This window comes from Spermophilus citellus (assembly GCF_964194105.1).
Source record: "Spermophilus citellus genome assembly, chromosome: 3".
NCBI classification, from domain to species: Eukaryota; Metazoa; Chordata; class Mammalia; order Rodentia; family Sciuridae; genus Spermophilus; species Spermophilus citellus.
Window position 1 is genome coordinate 43,884,596 of NC_138184.1, and position 24,264 is coordinate 43,908,859.

The following is a 24,264-nucleotide window of genomic DNA, read 5'->3' on the forward strand; positions in this document are numbered from 1 at the left end:
TGCTATTAGATGGCATTATAGTATTTAAGGTATGAAACGAATATTTTTCTAGTCAGTAGGCAATAACTGTTTAATAAGCTTACTTGTGAATTTGACACTTGGGTTAAATGTACAATTCTTAGCACAGCTCTAGGGTATATTTTCATTGTAGGGTTAACTGACAAAACCTCAAAATAGTTTCTGAATCATATTAAAATAGTGTCAGAATTGTCAAATTTACTTTGTAAATGAAAATTATTTTTCTGATATCATTGTAGTTCTTCAAACTATCTAGAAATAGGTTACCAGAAAAACATATTTTACAGCCCTGAAACATGCTTTGGTGTAACAGTCTACCTTTGTATTATTTAACCTGCCTCAGAATCATAACCTTCCTTTATAAACAACTTGGACTTTTATACTAGCACCAGCTCACTCAGGATATGTATACTTGTATCTAGGATAAATACTAGTAGCTTTAGTCTCTCATCCATAAAAGAGGCAATATAATTTCTTACCTGCTTTAGTTTGCATAACTGTTTTAAAGACTGAGGTAAAATGCTTAAAACAAAGGTATTTGAAAATCGAAATGCAAAGCCATAGTAGTAATATTTGGGGCTCATGTGTACATTACATTGCCTCACTATTTACACCCTTTTATAACATGCACTGATGTTTTATTAACTTTGTCTTATTGGTCACTTAAGTCTGTTTTTCTTATCATTTGTGTTTTTGTAGTATTACATTGTCAAGTTTTGAGGGGTCATAGTCTCAGGGTATTTGTTTTTAAAAATATCTGTACAGAATGTTTTGGTTGAAATCCTTTGAAGTGAGGATAATAAAATTCAGTTGATATAAGGAATTTAATAGGATAATGTCACATGGTAAATGCTGAATAAATATTAGTTGCTTTTATGTTCCAGTCAGTGTCATCATCATCACTGTCATCATCATTAACCTTTTGGTTTTGTAGCAAGTTTTATAGTGCTCTAATATAGAAACAGCAAAAGGAGGAGAGAAAAGAATTCTTACAGGAAAATAACTTGTCTTTTAGCAGAAAAGGAGCTTAAAGCTTGTGAATCAGCTTAACCTGAGGCTCTGTGCCAGGCACAGTATTCTTCATTACCTTCCTGCAGTGTATTTGTATACCTAGTAAAGGTGAAGGGAAGATATTTTACTAATGAATTCAAAGATGGATATCTAGAACTTTATTAACAAATAAGTTTTGAAATTTAAAATCAGTGGGTCCTAACTATAGCTTTATGTGCCTAAAGTTCATAGAGATTGTGTTTTTTTATTTGTTTGTTTTTTAAATAGGCTAGGAGGCTTTACTTTAGATTTGTATTTTCTCATGGTTTTACCTTATTGAGTCAGGTAGGTTGGGTACAGCTGTATTTAACTCCTAAACCAGTATGATTATCTTATGGTGTTTGAGTGTTAGAGCTGATCTTGTTTTAAACATTTTGGTTAAAAATCTGATTTATGTCTCCAACTAATTTGCAGATGATGATAAAGTGGAAAATTTGTAAGAATTGAGAAGACATTGGTTTTATGAATGATATCTTGTGCTTTTTAAAAGACCAATGTTAATGTTTATGGTCAGACTATAGGCTTTCTTTATTTCTTAACCATTAAAGTGGAGAGTGTGGCTTGCTGGGTGTGAAAGAAGAGAAGCAGTTTTCTGATTACTGGTTTGCAGTGGCCATTTAACTTAATGAATCCATCCAGCCACAGGGCTATATGGTAGAAGGAATATTCTTTCTCTTCCACCCCTCCTCCTCCCAAGGGCAGCTGACCTTCCTCTCGCCAAAAGAGGCAAAGCCCCTTGCCAGCACATATGACTGTAGACTATTACATTAATCTGTTTAGCTGTAGTACCAGCTGCTTGCATGTTTTTAATTATCTTATTAGATGTTATAACAGTGACCTATGAAATAAATTGAAGGTGAACATTTTTAAACTTTTATTACTGTTTCTTAACATCTTTTTGATCAAATTATAACTTTTTACAAAAGTTCATAGGAAATCTATGTAGTGTTTTTTTCCCAGATATAATGTCATGATTCCCAATATAGAAAATATCTTCATTTGCTTTATTTATTGATAAGAATTAGATTGTGTTTTTAGTCAAAAAATTCGTGGTAAATTTGGCTTACTAGTCAATTTATAGAAAACTCAGACCAGTTATTTGGCATTTGCTTGGGAACTCAAAATATTGCTTAATTTTCACACATCATCTTGGCATTGTATAAACGGCCTATGATAGAATGAAAATCATTGTGGCTTATTTTAAAATAAATTAGTACATTATACTTAACTCTTGATTTTCTAGATTCTTGTATATACAGTAGGAAATCATCTGGTTTACTCTATTTTTCTCAATTTAATTTCACATGGTACCATGTATGTGTGTATTTTCTCAAACTATCCTGTAAGGAAAATGTACTATCTTCTGTATTTTGACAATTGGAAGACTTTGACTTCAAGATACACACAGAATAACCAAAACTGATGATGGTTCACTTACAAGTCATAGCCACTAAGCTAAAGATTATAAGAATTTAGTAAGGAATCATGGTGTTGAATTAAAAGTAAGTTGTATGTAAAAATGATTGCAGAAATACTAATGTGTGTTTTTTTAGTTAACAAATCCCACAACTGGGACAGTGGTGTGACTTTGGCAATTAACATTTTTTGAAGGCTTGCCTACTTGTTTTGTTTTTTAGAAAAATATACATACTTCTTCAATCTTTCTTCTAAAGAGGTGCTATATTTTGTATTCCAAAAGGACATTTGTTGAAGAATATGGTGTATTCTATAGCTCAATCAAAGGGTGTTTTACGTTGGGAAAAGTGTTTTAAAACTTACAAGTAGGTTTAGCTTTTGCATCTAAATTTAAATCTTTTCCTGAACAAGGATATATACATTCATTTGAACATTCTTTAATCACTAAATCATAAAATAGTTTTCTTTAAATCATTTTAAAAATAGGTGAAAAGGTTTATTACAGAGATATTTCTGTCCCTTGTTTACATGTAATCAGTACCTTCAGAGCATTTATTTTTAGTTAATACCTTTTACATTTGTATGTAAGAAGTAATGTATCATTAAAATAAAAATGGAGAAATTGTTATAAATATTAAAGGAGAAATAACAGAGCAAAGGCGTACTTTGAATTAAAAATTTTAAATTCAGAAAATTCCTATTAATACTCCTAGAATGATATATTTTTGCTGATCTTGTTGTTTTTAAGAATCCAGACTTCCTAGCACACCTGAGTCCCTGGGTTTAATCCCCAGCAACATGCTCACATGTGCATGCACACAACACACACGTTCTCCCTCACATACAAAAATATTGGCTCACTAGAATCTATTTATTTGCTGAAAGTTATAGTAAAGAGACCAATCTGCATTATCCATCCCTGTCCCCTACCACCCAATCATCTTAAATTCTTAAGACCTTGTCATTTTAATTGCTTTTTCATCATTTCATAGCTTAGTAGTAAGTAGAAGAGGAGTAAAGAGGGCCTAGAATTAAGATTCTTTGCTGATTCTTTTCTGAATTTGTTGTATTGTTTATATTTTGTTGTGAATCTATATAATTATATGACAAACTATAAATTCTTAAGAATAAGTTTGTGATTTGGGGAATTGATTTAGAAAAAGAGCACAGATGTAAATAAGACATTTCAAAGTATATATCTTACACTCTACCACTTGTTGGCTGTATTAGCTTAGGCAAGGCATTTAATCCTTCTGGTTCCTAATTACCTCATCTATAAAATTGTTAACAGCAGCTATAACATAGGATTGTAGGGAGCATACCTATGGAAATCTGGCCTAGTAATTTGAGACATAGTGGATAACAGTGTCTCTTCATCTTTCTTTCTCCAATTTCCTTTATATTTTTATCTACTCTTTCATTTGACAAAGTTGGCCTTTATCCCAGAAAAGTTTTTAAAACTTTTTACATTTCTACAGTGACAATAAATGAGTACCTTAAGAATCAGATTTATCTATAGTTACTTATATATTACATAGGAAGAATTTTTATATAATCTGTTCTAATATTTAACCCCACAATCTCATTATCACATTTTCTTATTTCGTATTTCCATATTTGTTCAAGGCTCCACACCTTTACAGTTAAGTGAATAATTTGAGAGAGCACTTTTGATTTTTCAGAAACCAAGGTGAAAATATTACCTTTTGTTTTTATCTCCCTAATGACGCCACCTTTGAAGAAAGTGGGGGAAAAATCACATTGTAATGATAAAGATATCTTCTTGAAGTAATGTTATTTTTTTATGATAGTGGAACCATTCAGTATCTGTGCCTCTCTTTTTTATCACTAGCTTTCATTGCACTTTTTCAACATTTCTTTAAATAATTTTTTTGGTATTGTAATTCAGGAGAGCTAAATATCTTCAACCATTATGGAAGTCTTTAATGGGGATGCACCTCATACAGACAGGCCCATAAGGGATACCTTTGATCCCTAAAGAGGAATAAAACTTAGATCCTGTCCTCTTCATCTAGCAAGGGAGACAAAACATGGAAACAACTAACATAGATACTGAATAGTATCTATGAACACAGTTTTGAAGAACCTGGGAAAGACCAAATGTGGTTAACTAAAATTAAGGGGTGGTAGTAGGGTGGTGGATGATAGTTACAAGAAAGATTTGTTGCTAGACCTTCTAAAGGAACAGGAATTTTCAGGGAGGTGAACAATATGAACAAAACCAGTCTTCACTTTCTCCTTTTTAGCAATGCATTCTTTTAGTTTCTTTTGCAGTATTAGAATGAGTAGATTTGGTTAAATTTAGTGCTGAGTCTAACATAGTTGATAGTGATGCAACTGAGATGAGCATGATATGCCCAGAAGTTTGAAGGAAATTAATAAAACAGCTATGGAATAAAAAATAGCCTGCGAGAATGAGAGAAAATCTGAAATTTTAAAGATGACCTAGTATCATGAAAACATAGTTATAATTTTAATTCCATGGTTATAGAGGTAGTATTCAGAGATGTAAAGTAGGTTTAGTCTGGTTGACATATTCTTAAAAAGAGTGTTAAGGATTGTGTTCCATTCTACTGTGCTCAGATTAGAAACTAATTCCACTGACAAGTCTTTCAACCCATCAGAAACAATATGGAATAGTAGAACATTCTTCTCTCATTCCAATTTTTTAAAAAGATAAACTTTTAGGTAAAGTCTTTTGAACACCATAGTTCTACTATATTAATCTAGACTTAGACTTTCTTTTTTATTTTGTTTAGTTCACAGTAATAAGTTTACAGTCTTTAAGGTAACTTCTATATTAAGTTTGCTTGTCACTTCCCCTACTTTACTGACCACATGTAGTCTAATACTCTCCTTTATATTCTGTATAGGCTGAGCATGGACCATTTTTTTTTTCCATGTGAGATTTGAAAAAGGCTGGAAGGGAATAGAATAGATAAATACAAAGTAGTCTGGCATTTTAGCCCTTTTCTCATACTTTCTCCAATGCCTCCTGATGTACCCTAGAAAAGGAGTCTGGCGTCCCACTACTTTTAACCATAATATCTTTAAAAAGTTCTGTTCTAAAAATGGGAATTTTCTTTTGGTGCTAATTTTCAGTTTCATAGTAGCATTTCCTGTAACATGGGACCATCTCTTTGGTTCATTTAAAGATATCTGTGGTTATATAATTAAATTTCTGTGGCATTCATTTAGGGATATTTGAATTATTGTGTCTGTGGATAAAAATACCAAATATAAAATACCAAAAGACCTTTTTACTAGATTTGGGTTCTTATAGGTAAAAATTTCAAATAATAATAAATTTCAGCTATGGAGAATGTTTATGCTCAACACAGGACATTTTATAAACAACATAATTTAGTCAATGAAAAAATGGAGCTAATGCTTTTTTTTTTTAAATCAGTAATAAAAATTCTACTCCATTGGTATTATAGCTTACATGTCAAATAAAGCAGGGATCCAAATTAGCTTTCTATACCCTCGATTCCTTGATGAAAACTTCTGTACCTCTTGTGCCTAGCAACAAATCTTTCATGATAGATCAAGTGATTTTAGTATCTCCCGCAACTCTCTCTACCACAACAAGATCCAGTTCTTTGGTTATGCGTTAACATATCAGTTTCTTAAAGGTCCATGTTCTAATAGTGTCAACCAACTAGAATAAAATCAGAAACTTAGAAATGAAAAGGCAATATTAGAATGACAAAAAGGTCAGTTCATTTATGAGTATTTAGTATGAGGAGAATCCTACCATTTCTTTTATTCTAATTAGTCTTATTTCTCAGCACACTTTTTTTTGAAAAGATAAAAGATTATGAAATTGAAGTAGGCTTAAGTGCAAAGTTGAGTTTATTGTCTTATTTTTAATGATAGTCTGAGGAAATGACAATTTAAAAGCTAATGTACATGGCTGGAGTTGTGGTTCAGTGGTGGAGCGCTTGCCTTGTATGTGTGAGCACTGGGTTTAATACTCAGCTCTACATGAAAATAAATAAATAAAATAAAGATATTGTGTCTATCTACATCTACAAATATTTTCAAAACTAATGTACAGTAGAACCCCTTGATCTCTTTATTTTTGTACTTTCTAAGACTCCCCCCCACATTCATTCCTAAAACTGCAGATAGTACTGAACCCTATATTTAATGTCTTTTCCATCTTTACTAAGTACTTATTACACGTTGTGGCCAGAATTTCTTCAGTTTGAGATACCACAGCAAACTATCCTGCATTTAATTTTTTAATTTTTCTTTCACAAATTCACAGATTAAAGATTCATTGTAGACCAATCTCAGCATATGATTTTTTTCCCTTTTACCCCTTTAATTAAAGGAAGCATTTTATAGCTTCTGGGCATATCCAGATTGCCAAAATTATTACTCTTTTGCTTTGTGGCTAATATTAGGTAAATTAAGTGTTTCTTGCACATAAGCATCTTGATACCAAGACATTTGGTTTGATAACGGAAGTAACTACTACATGACTTACGAGTGTGCAGCATATTCAGCATATTTGCTGGACAGAGGGATGACCCATATCTGGGGAAGAATGGAGTAGGATTACGTGAGACAACATTACCTTACTCATAATGTTATACAATTTAAAACATGAATTTTTTTTCAGAGTTTTCAATTTAACATTTTCAGACTGATAGTGGACTGGGATTATTGAAACCATGGAAAGCAAAACTGCAAATGGTAAGAGGGATATATAACCTTAAATATGATAGCTTGGCCAAAATAGGCATGAGAGAAATGTCACTAAAAATAGAATGGGGAACTATAAAAACAATGTAGTTTGTTATTTAATGTAAGTGGAAATGGCTTTGCATTTTTCAAATGTATACCACAGGTAGAAAACAGTTACTTTTAAGTCTTAGGAATATTTTGGTACTTTCAATATCACATGTGACATACATTTCATCACACCAGGTAATTGAGGTATTATTGTTTTTAAGCATGGTTTTGAAAATAAATCACTTTTTTTGTTCTTAAAAAAAAAAAAAAAGTTGAGTTCTTTATTCCCAAAACCCAAAGTCTGAAATACTCCAAAATCTGAAACTTGTTGGAGCAGTGATCACACCAAAAAGTTTCCGATTTTGCAGCATTTTGAATTTTTTTTTTTCCAGGTTGAAGTACTCAACTGGTAAAGTCTACACAAATAGTCCAAAATCAAAAACAGCAGCAGCAACAAAAACAAACCCTCCAAAATCTGAAATCTGTTCTCAAGCATTTCAATTATCAACCTACAATTGAAAGAGATTTTCTAATAGCATTTGGGTAGGGATGTTTCCTTACCTTTTCAGAGATCTATATGAAATTGTTCCCACTAGTACATTAATCCAAATAAATTTAAAGTTTATCATTGGCTTTAAACTTAATTTAATTTTATCACCTGACCCATGTAGCCTCATTTTAAGTTATCCTTTCTTGGTTCTTTTAGCCAGTGTGTTACTGAGAATGGTTATATTTGACTTATGATATGAATCTTGGTTCTAGTTGTTTCCTGCATTGACCATTTTTAGTAACTACTAAAGGTTACACTGTCACATATAAAGATCTGTTTTCCTAACTTTCACATGTTTATATACGAGAAGAGGGAGGTGGAAGAGGCAGAAGGCAGAGGGTTGTGATGGTGTCAGAAACACCCACAGGAAAGGCAATGAGACAAGAAAGATCAAGTATTTCATTTATATCCAATAGTTCTTTTATTAGCACTATTTATTTAGAGTAATTATATACTGTGTTACAACATCTTTTATAGACTTACCTTGACTTATTTAACCACATGTATTAATTTTTAATGTTTGTTTTCATTCCCCAATTATACCATACATGAGCATGTGTCATTTCATCCCTTGAATCTTTATAGATATTGCCTTAACAATTGAATGCACATATGAGTGATATCCTTACAATATTTTGAGCTTTGCTATTTCAAACAGGAACCATTGGCTACATAAGGCTATTTAAATTTAGACAAATTAATTAAAATATGTAGTTCTTTGTGCTAGCCATATTTCAGTAACTTAGTAGCTAGCTATATATGATTCCTGCTTTACTATATCAATCAGATATAAAACATTTCTGGCACCTCATAAAGTTCTACTAGATGTTGCTGCTCTAGAGATTGTTAAATGAATAAAAGATTCAGCAAAAATACAATCCATTTTAATCTTTTCAAGAGAAAATACTTATTCAACCATACACATATTTCTATTTATATAATGCCCTATAAATCAACTCACTCTTGGAAAACGTGCTTGAAGAGAGAGGTTTGGGTTTTAATTAGTATATCAGATTTTACTAAATAAATGCCTATTTTTAAAATTCCTGGAAAATAACTCTTCAGAATCAAGAACAAATTTTCTTTATTGTATTGTTTATATTCCAGATAGTGTAGCAAATTCCTTATAATGTTTTAAAAGTTAGGTATCAATCCAGTTCCAATTGTCACAAATACCATGGTAAATGTGGGTTGGGAGTGGGAAGAAGATAAAGAAGGTATGGTGGGAGAAGTCTCAAAAGAAGGGCATTTTTCCCTACTTATTAATTAAAGGAGAAACACCACTAAACCAGGGAGTATAAGATTATTCCCTACAGACCATTTCATAGAGAGATTTTGATATAGGATCCTTTTCTCACCTCATTTCTAAATGCTGATTCTTGATTAATAATATAATGACCTTTATTATGAGTTTAATATTTTATAAATTTAAAAAGTTTTTATGAAATTAAAAAGCTTATGATACAGCTTTCCTTGATTCCTTTTCTGAAAGCATGATTGAGTTTACCTGTTTTATATGATCTTCAATTTAGAGGCTCTTAAACACAGTATTTTGAAGAAAATAATATATTTCTTAAGAGAGTATTATATCTAACCATCTTGAGCTGTTTCTAACTAAGTTCTTTGTGCAGTGTAGATATTAAGATGGAAGCTCAAGATTTCCCAATTCAAAATCTAATTCAAACCCAAATGAAAACATCATCTTAAATTCATTTTAGCAAACTTCCATGCAGTGAACTGTTCTTTGCCTTTGTTTCAGTGGAGCCTTACCATGTGAGAACATATTTTACTTAGATGTATGAAGAAATCCAAATTAAGCTTGTGGGTAATTGTGCATTCTGTTTTTATATGTACTTATATATGTATAAGTGATATGCCCGATGTTTCTTTATGAAGAGGAAAAAAAGCTTTAAATAAAAGTAAGTTTTTAAAAATTCCTGATACAGGAAGCAAAAAAGCCAGTACAGTTTCTAATTGCCTTTTAGAGACTCTGAGTTCCCTCATTACCTGTGATTTAAGCTAAAAATGAGGTAATTATAGATAACATCAGTGTTTATCTGGTTGATCTTGGCACCTGCAGTCCTAATGTTGTAGCTTACCCGTATCTAGTGCCACACTTTACAGTCTGATGCTGACATACCTAATTTACACTGCTCATATTTTCATTGATTTTAAGCTAGATGTTCCTTGTTCCATTTGAATAGTATTTTCAAAATCATAGCTTTAAAATGATATCAGATGGAATACTGGAATTAAGGTACAGTCCTTTCACAGATGGAAATGTTTCACTAATATATTTCTATATATATTGGAAATATTCTAAAAGTCTGTCTCCTATTCCTTTGCATTTGATAAAGCAAATGCAATCAAAATTCTTGCGGCAATTCTTGAAATATTGGCATGTATTTTAGGGTTACAATTACAATTGTATAAACCTTTTTGTATCAAGTTTAGCTGTTTTACCTTTTGTTTCCTCAGCTTCACATATTCTACACATTTAATTGTGATCTAATCCTGCTTGTAAATAGTAATCTGCATCTTGCCCTGGCCGCTGCTGCTTGTTATTCTGTCATTTCTCTATTCAGATCTCAGTAAGGAGGTCAGGGTTGGCTGGCAGATTTTGTATTCTATATCTCTGAGGGATCCTTCTGCCAAATGCCCTCTCTCCATACCTCTCAGAAGTATGGAGAGAAGCATGTTTCCTCTCCTCCTTTTTTTCTTCTACACTCTGTGACTTGGGCTTCCTCTTAGTGATCATCACGGAGTACTGGAGACCTTCATTCCTAAATTATGTTTAGTGTCTCAACTCTTTACCATTATTGTAGTTGTTTGGTTTCTTAAGTTACCCACATAGAGTTGTTATTCTCTATCTAAATGATGTCTAGAAATAGGATAGAAATTATCAAAGTATAGAATGTAATTTTCTATAGTGTATCAACATGTGGGACAATAATTAAGTTTTCTAGACCTAAATTAGTACATAGTTTTATAATTTATGCATCATTTAGGTTAAAAACTATTTAAACAAATAAACTTAGAAGGTACTAACTAGTTTCTTATTAATTTTATGTGCAAATTTTGGGAAAATACTACATTAAAATATATAATTGGAAATATCTCTATAATCATCAGCTGTATTCAGTGCATATTAAAATTGATTTACTTTTTTTTTTTAAAAAGTCCATATTGCAAGAGGCTTAAATGGCTAAATAAATTATATTAGAGGGAAAGCATCAATTGCCACTGCAAAAGTTGATTTCATTTTTGAGAATGATTGCTACACTCATGGCTGTTTTTCAGTCATAACATTTTTCTTCCTGAGGAGCACAAGCATAGGCTCAGAGAACTTCTCAACACAGTGCTTCTGAACTACTAATCCATTGACCCTGACATGAGAAATAAAATTTACCCATCCCTGCCCCTCCTTGATTAAATGCTGATTGTTGTCAGGGACACAGTGCCTGCATGCAAGAGTAATTGCCACCAGATGGCACTAGTGTTGCTTTTAAAAAGGAGTCCTTAAAGGCCTTAAAGGTCTAATCACTCAGGCTTTTTGTACACTAAGTGTATGTTTTTAACTGCTCACTGTAGCAGTTATTGACTTATCTTCTCAGTCCAGCAGTTGAAAACTTATCTCTTGCCCTCAGACTTAATATTCAAAAACTTAAAATGGGGGGGGAAGAAAACATTTCTACCCCAACTTACTGCCAAGAGGTCGTTTTCGGGTGCTTTAAAAAATCTCATTTCTTTTTTGTCTTGAGAGTAATTTAATTTTTATGAGCCTTAGTTTCTTCATTCATAAAGAAGTAAAAACAAAACTCTTAAGAGGGTTATTGTAGTGGTTACAAGTGGTTTACCCAAAATATATCATAAGTTGACTTTTTAGCATTTTAATGACATCATCATCAGAAATATATATATATATACACACGTATAATTGTAATATATACTTTTTATATATATAATATATAGTATAAGACAAAGTGTAGCAACTACGTTTCCTTTATTTTTGCTAATTAAACTGAAAAATTCTGCTACCAAATCTTCACTATTCCCTGTTCTTTTCCCATTGTTTTCCTCCAGGTTTAGGAGCAAACCCATCATTCATATTTCTGATTGTAAAAAAAAGTTTCATTTTGATCCAGCTCCCCTTGAATCACCTTTCAACACTTTGAGTCTTTCTAACCTCTCATAACTTAATTCTTGGGAGTAGAGTTTCATCACCTGTGGTGCTACAATTATTTTTATATCTTGAGTTTTAATTTTTAAGTCTAAAGATATTTCTTCTTTCATTTACTAGTAATGTACTTTGTGTGAATCTTCGTACAATTTTTTGCATGTCTATCTGTCCATGCACCTAGTTTAAGGTTTTAAATGTCTATAAATGCTAAACACATAGTAGGAGCTTAATATTTTACTTACTTTGTATCAGTTTTGGATGAAACACTATTCCATTGAAGATAAAGACAGTTAATACATTATCTTTTGGACTTTGTGGGCCTGATTGTTAGGGCTCTTCTTCAGTTTTTTATGTTATGACTTAATTAGAGAACTCTAAGTACCCATGAATAAATTTAAATGATTGTGAATTTTAGAGATAATGTAAATTGATATATCTCAGTGTCCTTTTCTCTATACCAACACTGTAATCAAGTTACAGGGTCTTATTTAAGCTAACAAATAATTATATTTCATTACATAAGTAATATGTAACATGACCTTAAAAGCCTGTTTCATTTGACAAGATGGAGATAAATCTATGGACCAGCTGTGCCTGTACTTTTACAATTTCTTGGTACCTGTGAATAGAAGCTGATTTTAAAAGAAGCTGGAAGAGTCATTGCTTTATATTTCTTTCTCTTACTTGGAATTATTGGTGTTTTCAGGCCATGGAAGTGCCTAGTTCCTTTTAGGTTCAGAACACATTTGAAATTTGTGATGGTTTTTGTTTTAAGAAAGCACAAACTACTTACACAAGCATAAGATTTCTGAAATGTACTCCTCTAATGTTCTTAGTTACTTGTTGCTTATCTCATTTTGAATAAAAATAAAAACTGGATTAAAAAAACAAACTTTAATAATAGGAGATGTGGGGGTGTATGTGTGTATGTGTGTGTGTGTGTATATATATATATATATGAAATTATAGAAAATATTTAAAATATCATAGATAATATAAATGGGTTAAAGTTTTTTAAAAAAAAAAACACAAAATTCAGTAAATAGTTTTTTGATCTGTGTATGATCAAGAATTCAGAAAACTGGACCAATCAACAAGAGAAACCAATTTTAGATCTAAATTTTATATAAATTAAAAAGCCTTATTGTATTGAAAATCAAGCCAACTGGGTTAAAATATATATGCCTGATAATGTCTTACATGTATGAAAAGCTTCTCTCTTGGATCAACAATAAAGTATCTAAAATAAAATCAATATTATAATTATTCTAACATTTTTTTAAAATGATGTGTACTATGTACACTTCTGAGGGTGTTTCATGTGTTCTTTTAATCTTCATAATAATTCTTTGAGGGGGATGCTATTATTATTTCATCGATAAAGAAACTAAGACACAATGAGGTTAAGTAAATTTTTTATGTGAGCTGACAATAAGTAGAGTGTAAATAGTTTACTCTTTCTGACTACATGGCTGGCTTTTCCATCCCAGGATTGTGATTCTCGTGCCCATGCTGTAAACTACGATCCTATTCTGCTTATCATGGGCAAAGTTTTAATAAATAAGAAACCAGATGACCCAAAAGTTTGAAAATGTTTCAGTTTCACTAATAACACAAATGCAAATTAATACATATTTTTTTCATATTAATAGAGTAAGAAAAGACATTTTTTTGGAATGGAGATAGAGATGCCTTTCTTCTAGCATTGTATTGGAGCTTGTGCACCATTTGGCATAGTTAGCTGCAAGCCTCTATTGGAAGAAGAAATGGTGTAATGGGATCCGTTCTACAGGCTGGACATTCTGATGGCAGTAGGGAATGTGGTATTGTTTTTGATCATTCTTGTGGAACTTTGTGGAGAAGGTGTGTCTGGCTTGTGGTCATATTTTTGAACTCTGGTTGTACAGGTAGTTGAGTTCACGGTGGTCAGCATAGTATGCAAGGCCATCCTTTCTCAAAAGGAGGAGGATCTAGTCAGTGACAACTGTGCACATAAACAACACTGACAGAGTGCCAGAGTTTTAGTGACTTTCTTTTTAGGAAATCTCTCTTAAGAGATTGCCCCCAGGGTTTCAGCTTTGATAATAAATTTTAAATTATAAGTTAATTTTATTGTGGCATCATGGAATTCAAGAGTAATTTCATGAAACTGATCTCAGTAGCCTCAACTGTTGACAAATGATTCTTAATGTTTAGTTTGGTGCAAGATGCTGGAAATATAGGTCTAATTCCTTTATTCAAACTCAGTAAATGGTTTGGGACAATTAATTTCCAATTGTTTCCCAGTAGAGCAGATTTACTTGTATATTAATGAGGCACAGGTGTTAGGCCCCTGGTGTCTGCATGCCTGGGAGGCATATTTCAGTTGTTTATCTACTCAGCCATAGGTACTGCAAGGTACTCAAGCTTGCCTTTAACAGTTTTTACAGTGAGGCTTTTTAATTTTTTGATGTTTTCTTCAAATTTGCCTGCACCTGTTAAAATTTTAAAACCGATCATGTAGAAAGAAGTTGCAGAGATTTCAATAGTAAATACCACCAACAGTTAAAGAAAGTAGTCTTCTATTATACTTAAATGCCCAGCTTAACATTAAGGAGAAAGCAGTTTATTCAAATAGATATTTCATGTGAGAAGCCAGTGTAATCAACAATACCTTTTTTTTTAAAGTCTATTTTCAGAGTAGATACATCTGTCAATGGCTCAAGCAGTCATGTATTGTTATTAATATTCTTTTTTTTCTTGTTTAGTCACTGAATTGCACTACCAACATTTTAGATGGAATGGAATAGCCTCCATAGACATTATGAATTTCAGTAACTGGCATAATTATAGCTATCTACATATTCATTAAATCTACAGAAGAACTGTGTCCAAAAAGACAGCCATGCGTTCAGAAACAGAAACTAAATATATACATTTTAAAAGTTGCATTTCTTAGACTTATTTAAAATTATTTTTCTGTAGCACTCCTCTTGAAGCAGAAGAATTGTAACAAAAGGATTCCCATGCTTTGCTTTCTTTCTTATAGGAAAGAATGGGAAGAACTATTTGTAAACAACAATTACTTGGCAACAATAAGGCAGAAAGGGATTAATGGGCAGCTGAGAAGCAGCAGGTTCCGCAGTATTTGCTGGAAGGTAAGAAGAAAATATTTATTTACAGTTTGTGGTTGCAATATATCAACACAGTACCTGATGCCCTGGAAGATTACCCATGCAGAGGATCACTGAATTTTTCCAAGGGACTTCACTTCACTTTTTTGGCCATCCGTGTTTATTTTTCATAGGACATTTACTAGTAAGCTTGAACCATGTTAGTCCTGAATAATTTTAAGGGAATCATTCAGAACAACTATCTTTTCATTTGTCTGTATGGTACAAATTTCAGAGCAACACCTTTGTACTGCTTAGAGGCTTTTGTAGAAATTCTTGAAGCTGGGCAGAAGTGGGGGAGGTGGATAATCTTCCTGTTTTTGTTGTATCAAGCACCCTCATTTGGTTACCCTCCCTTCTTCCTTCATAAGCAGATGGAAAAGATTTTTTCTGTTTCTTTTGCTAGAAACACAAACTGAAGGGCGGCAAGGAGAATTGGAAGGTAATTGGGTCATTCTCCTTCAGTGGAAGGGTCATTGGTTACCAAAAGTAGTAATCATAACTCACAGTTATCTTTTTAATTGCTTTGAAAAGGTGTTTCTTTTTGTTCTCCAAAATGAATTAATTTAGGTTTAGATGTGACTTAAAAGTGATTTTTATCAAAAGTTTTTAGGGTTATCTGCCTATATTGAGCATAATGAGTCTGTGCAAGCAAAGATAGTAAGAAACACATGATATATTAGACAGTTTTAGATTTAATAATTTAGATTTAATAATTAAAATACATTTTTCTTCTGTTAGATGAAGGCAGTAAAGGCAGGAGACCTGCTGCTAGAATATTTGTATACAGATATCTGTGCCCCACCCCCATTCCCTGTTGTTTAACTTTTAGTATCCTTCATCTGCTAAAAATAAACCTAAGTCCAGATTTATTTTAATGTTGCATTAAACTAAATTAAATCAAATTTGTCTTTTTAAAAATGCTTATTTTCATAAGCCGATTGCCAATTGTAAATTACATTTTTGCTTTGAATGAGTTTGCTTCTTAGACAATATTCTCCTTTCTCAGACTATTCTTACTGTTCTTCTCTGTCCTTTATCTGCTTTGCTTTAAAATAAAACCTTAAATCTAAAAATTACTAATCAGAACTTGTACCTTGTAATATCTCCCTGCTACTTCCTATAAGATTAGAATATAGAATGGGAATTGTTGATGATTTTTTTTTTTCATTTTTAATATGAATCTGGAGGGAGGCTTGATTCTATTTTATGGTGCAGCTTCTGAGATCTTACTTTTGCTTTTGATTTCTCAATTTTTAAATTTCTAACTATATGTTTCTTAAATATCCACAAATATAAATTACTGGAAATTAAAGTAATGATATGAATATAAAATAGCATGAATGGGATATCGATTTTGATTTGCAGGTTATTCTTTTGGCCTGGTTTCACATTGTATTTATGATTCTTACAATTTTTTTCCCTTGACAGCTGTTTCTTTGTGTTATTCCTCAAGATAAAAGTCAATGGATAAGTAGAATTAAAGAGTTAAGAGCATGGTACAGCAACATTAAAGAAGTAGTAAGTAAATAGTAAATGTAATTAATGTAATTGTCTTTTATTTATAAAGTCCAGTAGCCTCTGATCTTTCTGTGTGTTTTCATTCTTTACCAGCATATCACAAACCCAAGGAACGTTGTTGGCCAACAAGATTTGATGATCAACAATCCCCTTTCACAGGATGAAGGGGTAAAGTTCTCCTTTATTTATATCTCAACTATTTTCACCCATAAGAGTTTAAAAGTCACCATGATAACAGTGTATTTCATGACAAGCATTTTCTTTACTCCACATACTGTACTACCTAAAATCTTGTGGAAATAAATCTATGGTATATACATAAAATATTAGAGGAAGTTCATGATTTACTTCAGTGGAATGGCACTATAGAGAAGTCCCAGCAGTCTATATGAAGGATAAAATAGAAGAGCATATGCTTAAGAACTGGACTATTCTATCAAGATGGGAGTGGAGAGAGGCTAGGAAAGTCTGCCTTCCTATACAGAGAAGTGTCCACTTAGCAGGACTAACTTCCAGGAAGGAGGAAGTATCTCTTTGTAGTAAATCTCTGAAGAAGTTTTCAAAAGACCAGGAAAAGGAATCAGACTGACCTCTAGTATTCCAGTGAAGACCAAGAATGATCATTATTTTAAAGACATTTTATAACTTCTTCAATTATTGCTGCTCTCATTTCTGTCTAGTTAGGTAAGAATAGAAAAAAAAAATTCCCATTCACTACATAATGTTAGCATTTGTTTTTCCTGATATATGTAGTTAGTCTTTGGTATTACACCATAAAATATTCCGTATTTCTCTTAAGTTCACATTTTAAACCTTGATAAAAGCCTATTAGATTATAAAACCTGGCTTTGTAGAAAACATTGCATATCTCTCTCAATGCATTGGAAATTCAGGTCAGGTACAAGTTGGGACCAGTTGGCCTATGGATATTGCTCTAATCCAAGTACTTTATTATTATTTATAGGGAGAGTAGTAGGATAGTGTACAGCAGTGAAAATGATCATTCAATTTATAGAAATAAAGAATTTTTAAAACATGTAAAATAATATTAGACTGGAAAAATTGATGTTAGGATAAGGGTGTGTTTTTGAGATTGAACTAGATTTTAATAAAAATTACCCCAATCCCAGGTTTTCTATCTGAGAAACCTGAAATAAGAATTTGGAGAAGAAAAAATTTAATCACTTAAATTATTAAATTGAAGTCATAGAAGTCAAGCAAAAGTATGGGATTATTTTAATTAGGTTGTTCTCCTTATTTCAGAGTCTTTGGAATAAATTTTTCCAAGACAAAGAACTACGATCAATGATTGAACAAGATGTCAGAAGAACGTACGTAAAACTATATTACTTTCAATAATTCAAATTGGTATTACCAGTTTTAGCAAAATGTAAATCCATAGAGGAGCCAAAATTGAATGCAGTATTTTACTTGAATGAAAAGCAAAGCCTTTGATCAAATTTTAATAGGGATTATTCCCTATGTTACTTTTTAAAAAATGTTTCTAACATTGATCTTAAAATTATAATTTTTTTTCAGATTTACATGACTTCAAATGAATTGTTGGTAATTGATACAACTGGTTAAATTATTTTAATATGGTTATATTATGTAGTAATTTATGTTGGTATTATTTGCCTTTTGCATTATACATTCAAATCCCTTTCTTACCAAATTGCTTTTTAAATGACCACTATTCTTATCTATTTTACTTCTCTTTCTCTTGAAGCTATTGAGGTTCGCAAGCCTCTTAATCTACTTAGTATTTACAATGTGAAAGAGCAGTTTCTTGTTTACTACATTATAAATGTTCACAACTATTATATATTAGACCTTGTCTTTCTTAGTCATGTGGTGGAAAGTACATGGAATTTGTGACTTGGACCCTAGGGTGAGTTCTAGCTATCTTTGCTATACAATTGTAGGCAGATTATTTTCAACATATTTCCCCTCAGTTTCCTTTTCTGTAAAATGGGAATAGTCTTGTAATCATAAGACTTCTGTAGATTCATGAGTACAGGTTGAATATTTCTTATCTGAAATGCTTGAGACCAACAGAGTTTCAGATTTCTGATTTTTTTTTCAGGTTTGAAGTAAATATTTGCATAGCATTTACTAATTGATCGCCACTGATCTGAAAATTGAAAATCCAGCATTCTCCAAAATCTGAAATTTCTGAGCATCATATTGTTATCCAAAAAATTTGGATCTTGAAACAATTTGGATTTTGGATTTTTGAATTAAGAATGCTCAACTGGTACATGTAGTAACAGCAGTAATTTATATAAATGTTCCCAAATAAAATCATTGGTATTTGGGATCAGCCAGGTATGTGAAGAGCTATAAGTATCTTTAATGGCTTAAGTCCTTCTGCAGTTTTGCCTGTGTACTCCACTGCTAGTTCAACTCCCACTAAATCTATTATAATGTCAAATTCTCTCTGGCTTTCTAAGATTCATCTTTTTCCTGTTCCCAAACACTGAATAACCAGATGACATGGACTGCCTTTAAGTTATACTACATATTGAATGGACAAAAGTTTCTATTTTAAAATTAAAATAATTTCATTTTAAAATGGAGGAATCATGGATTCAGAATTCATCAAAACCATATCTAACTATGGGGTGCAGGATGAGAAATATGGGGTCATTTTGATGAGCTCGTGTTGTAAAGTTAACTTGGGAATCACCCATTTGTATAGTGAAATTACTGTCAAAGGTGTTAGGTAGCAGTGCTTGATTTCTCTAGGAATTAGAGCACCCTTGTATTGACACACGAGGCATTATATTAATATTTGAATAAAACAAAGGAATTTCTTAATGAATCAAGAATTTGTATGATCAGTGGCAACAAAACAGGCCTCAAAATGTGCAGTAAATATTGCTAACCAAGCAGTAGAGGTATCCCTTAAAAAGTGCCAAGCAGTTATAGTAAAAAAATTGATAGCTTCAAATCCATGTGTCTACTGAGAAGGATTATAATTCATATCTCCACAGTTATGGAATGGAAATGGTGGGAGTGTGGCTGTTATGCAGCCACCCACTCAGAGGCCACAGGGACCAGATTAGTTAAGACAAGAGAGGGAGAAAATAAAAACGGGATAGTCAAACCAAATAGGAGCTTTTTCATCATTTTGGTTGGCTACTTTAAACATTTCTGCTTTGCTGTGTAAAAGAGTATTAGGTCTTGAAAGCCATATTCTTTTAACTATTTGCTTCATTTTCTGGGTATTTTTCTTGTTAAAGTACACACACACATACACATACACATACATATAGTACCAATTTTTTTTAAAAAAATTATCTCTTCTACTGTATCTTAATTAACATTGTAAGCTCAAAATTCAAGAAAGGCAACTAGGAGAACCTATAGTTCATAGTATAAATGAGCGAAATTCCGTCTCCCCTCCACTTGAAGGCTTTGCCATGTCTCTTTCTACATTTAGAGATTTCCATACCCTCTCTTAATATGGTGCCTATAAGGTAATTAGTTAGTGTCATTTAAAGCCTAATGAATTGCTTAATCACAAAACCTAAATAACTTGAATAATTTTACTACTTTGTACCTTTACAAGGCATTCTGTGGTCTAAAGTCCATTCCCTCTGCCCCCATCCAGTCTGTAAAGCAACAAGGAAAAAGTACACAGCTCAGTATACAGCATTACTTATTCACTAACATCTTTCCACTTCCAGTCTAGTCCATGTGCTTTAGACTCTTCTCAAAGCAAATGAATAATTGTGCTACTTGCCTAATCCAAAGGTGTCTATGACTCCCTGTGGACTGCAGAGAAAATGGATTTACACAGTTTCCCTGACACACACCCAGTGACCTTTTAGACTACTTCTTCTGGCATTGCTTTTTTTTTTTTTTTTTTTTAACAACCATTTTATTTATTTATTTTTTTATGAAATCAATTACCACTATGATTTTGCTGTTTACCTCCATTTGCCTTTTTCTTTCTCTTTCTTTTCCAAACCTGTTTGTTACCCCTGATTGGCAGGCATGATGCTGAAGGGGAGAACCCACTGGCCTGGGTCCTGACCCTGGTTCTTCCCCTTGGATGACCTTGGACCTGACCTTTTCCCCTGGCTCTAAAAAGCTAATAAAGCCTACCTCACCACAAAGATGGTTAGAATAACAGAGCGCCCCCACTTCCCCCCCCTCTTTCTTCTCTGCTTATTAATTTTTTTGTCTTTTTTTTATTGGTTGTTCAAAACATTACATAGTTCTTGATATATCATATTTCACACTTTGATTCAAGTGGGTTATGAACTTCCATTTTTACCCCCTATACAGATTGCAGAGTCACATCAGTTACACTTCCACTGATTTACATATTGACATACTCATGTCTGTTGTATTCTGCTGCCTTTCCTATCCTCTACTATCCCCCCTCCCCTCCGCTCCCCTCCCCTCCCCTCTTCTCTCTCTACCCCCTCTACTGTAATTCATTTCTCCCCCTTGTGTTATTTTTCCATTTCCCCTCACTTCCTCTTGTATGTAATTTTGTATAACCGTAAGGGTCTCCTTCCATTTCCAAGCAATTTCCCTTCTCTCTCCCTGTCCCTCCCACCTCTCATCCCTGTACTTTGTGAACAAGTTTTGTGCTTTGATTTTCCATGCTCTCCTCTGCTTGAGTGCTGTTTCCCTCTACTTCTCCCTGTTGGATTTCTGAGAGCTTGCCCTTTAAGGCCTAAGTTGATTACCACCATGTCTCTGAGTTTCTACTTTTCAGTTTGATAGAATTTGTGCCTATTCTATGTTCTATATAATTTTCTTTAAACTTTTTAATGACATTATTTAATTGTTGGGGCTAACATTTACTTAGGTCCACTTGCCAGTGCATTCAGTATATTTATCTTAATCGTTCAGGGCACCAGGGACTGGAAATGCCAAGATAAATATTTATATACCCATAAGAAGTTTAAAGTATAATAGAGGAAGAGGGGGCACAGGGATAGTGCAGGACAGCTGGTGTCCTAGTAGCAGTACTATGTAGAAGAGCTCCGGGGTTAGCCCAGATCTTACTTTTCTACCTAATGACAAATCCCTGAAGATTTTGGCCCTACTCTTATTTTTGTCTTAATGTATGTAGTCAAGTTGATGCTTAATAAATGATCTGTAGTTGTGAAACTTATCAATGACAATTGTTGTTGTTCAATTCTAGTTACACTAACATCTTTTCAGTCTTTAGAGACATAAGAACCCTTTAAAAATACTTATGTGGTCAACCTTCTAGTTTAAACAAGAAAATTTGATCTTCTTTTTTTTTTTTTTTTTTTAAAGAGAGAGTGAGACAGGAGAGAGAGAGAGAGAGAATTTTTAATATTTATTTTTTAGTTCTCGGCGGACACAACATCTTTGTTGGTATGTGGTGCTGAGGATCGAACCCGGGCCGCACGCATGCCAGGCGAGCGCGCTACCGCTTGAGCCACATTCCCCAGCCCCAAAATTTGATCTTCTGAGCTGTGTTTTTTCCATCATTATTGAATTTATTTGATCTGGATATGTCACTGTATTAAATATTACCTTCCTCTTCAACTAATTTTAATATTCTTTTATGTCACTAACCCTGTTTTACCTCAAAGGACTTTTCATTTATTTCAGTTAATTGCTTCTTCACTAATGAAGTTGTTACTATTCCCATTTTTGTTACTGAAAAAACAAACAAACTGATAATCAAAAGGTAACTCTAGGAACTTCAAGTGTATAGCACTTCTAAATTAGAAACTACATTGTCCATTCTGGACAAATCTTGCCATATTTCAAAAGCTGTAGCATTAATACTGAGTTTCAGTATTAGGGTAAAATATCATTTTCATAGTAGATGCTAAAGAAGTGTTATTTGGTCTATCAAGGTCTATTCTAAAAATATAATACAGCATCTATACCATCATTTGCCAATTAACATATTTATAACTATTGCCAAATAGTCTCATCTTTAAATGTGTCCTTTCTCTCTCTCAAGTAAATGATTAGCATTCTTTAACTTTTCTTTATCCTTGTAACTTAACTTTGACTATACTTAAAAATTTATCTAATTGTCAAATGGATGTGCTAGTCATTTTCTTCAATTTTTAGTCTTTTGTATTTCTAGATATTGTAAATATTTCCAGTAGATCATGTTTTCCTTGACTCTTCATGTTGTAGATTGTTTTTTTTTTCTCTTACAAAAATGGAAACTCATTTTAATGCTTCTTTTTGTTCATAGTTTATATGTTGGTTAAGCTTCAAACATGATTTAAACAAACTTTGTGCTCACTTATCATTTGCTATTTTGTGTATTTATTAGTAATTGCTAAAATTATTTTTAAAGCAACAGATTTGTGCTATCCAGTTTGTTAGGCCCTAGGTATATTGTCTATTTAAGCTTAAGATTAAATAAAATAAAATATTCAGTATTCATACACAGTAGTGACATTCAAGTGCTAAAAGCTGCTGTACTTGACAATACATATATAGAATATTTCTATCATTACAGAATGTTCTGCTGAACAGCAACATACTCATTTTTATATTATTGTATAATATATGATGTGAGTATCTAAATTTTATTTTTTATTGATGCTGAACATTTAGATGTGGCATATACTAAATGTTTATTTTTATTTCCTTTCTTTCCCCTTGAGAAAAATCTATTCTTATAGTATATGTGTCTTATCTAAGATTTTGGTAAAATGTAGTTAAATTTTTTTTTAACTTGTAGATGGACACAATACATTTATTTATTTTTATGTGGTGCTGAGGATTGTGAATCCAGTGCCTTACATGTGCCAGGTAAGCAGTCTACCATTGAGCTACAACCCCAGCACCTAAAATGTAGTTTTTTGTTTTTTTTTTTTTTTGCATTTTTTTTTATTGGATGTTCACAACATTACAAAGCTCTTGACAAATCATATTTCATACCTTAGAATCAAGTGGGTTATGAACTCCCATTTTTACCCCAAATACAGATTGCAGAATCACATCGGTTACGTATCACATAAAATGTAGTTCTTACCTTACATTGTAGTCTGCAGCTAATAACTAGGCCATTTCTGGAAAACAAACAAACCAGTATACAGAAGTGTTTTTACAGTCATTTTTTTTTAAATATTAATATAAATACCATCTCTCCCTCCTCTTCAATTCCCATTTTGGCAAAAATACTGCTAGTACATTGGTCCATTGACTCTCTCACTTTACAGAGTTAAGATGTCCTAAATGTTGGTATCTTTTGCACAGTTTCTTCCAAACCCATATTTTATTTAAATAAAAAGCTAATTCCTCAGGGAAGAGGATTTTTACAAGCAATTTTAGAGCAGAATTGATTTTGGTGTGTGTTAATGCAGACAATCTGCCCAGTGTTAAAATGTTAAGGAGAAAAAAAAAATACAAGCTGCCATATTCGTGTGATCACACCAAAATAGCAGCTTGTATTTATATTTTCAGTCTCCTTGAGGTGGACTGCAGGCACACATGAATGAGTGGATGTACTTGGTGTTGTGTTGTGATTTCATTTAATGCAGGCAATGTACATGCTTGTGCATGCACGACCAGCCCTCACATATGCACTTGTTCACAGCCGAGAAAGTGAAAACTACAACACAAGCCGCTCTCTAAGAGTTGTCGGC

The 24,264-nt window shown here is 32.5% G+C and overlaps 1 protein-coding gene across 9 annotated transcripts in view; it reads left to right on the forward strand.

Moving 5' to 3' along the window:
• Nucleotides 1-24,264, forward strand: part of TBC1D5 (TBC1 domain family member 5) — a 515,818-nt gene that overhangs the window by 257,879 nt on the left and 233,675 nt on the right. For 8 of the 9 annotated variants that reach the window (XM_081287560.1, XM_081287556.1, XM_081287557.1 and 5 more), the window contains 4 exons: nucleotides 15,007-15,115; nucleotides 16,562-16,651; nucleotides 16,745-16,819; nucleotides 17,915-17,982. In XM_081287560.1, coding sequence (XP_081143686.1) covers nucleotides 15,007-15,115; nucleotides 16,562-16,651; nucleotides 16,745-16,819; nucleotides 17,915-17,982 — 342 coding nt within the window. Of the gene's footprint in view, nucleotides 1-15,006; nucleotides 15,116-16,561; nucleotides 16,652-16,744; nucleotides 16,820-17,914; nucleotides 17,983-23,401; nucleotides 23,429-24,264 lie in introns of those variants that run through there. The other variant, XM_081287561.1, reaches the window with a different exon arrangement.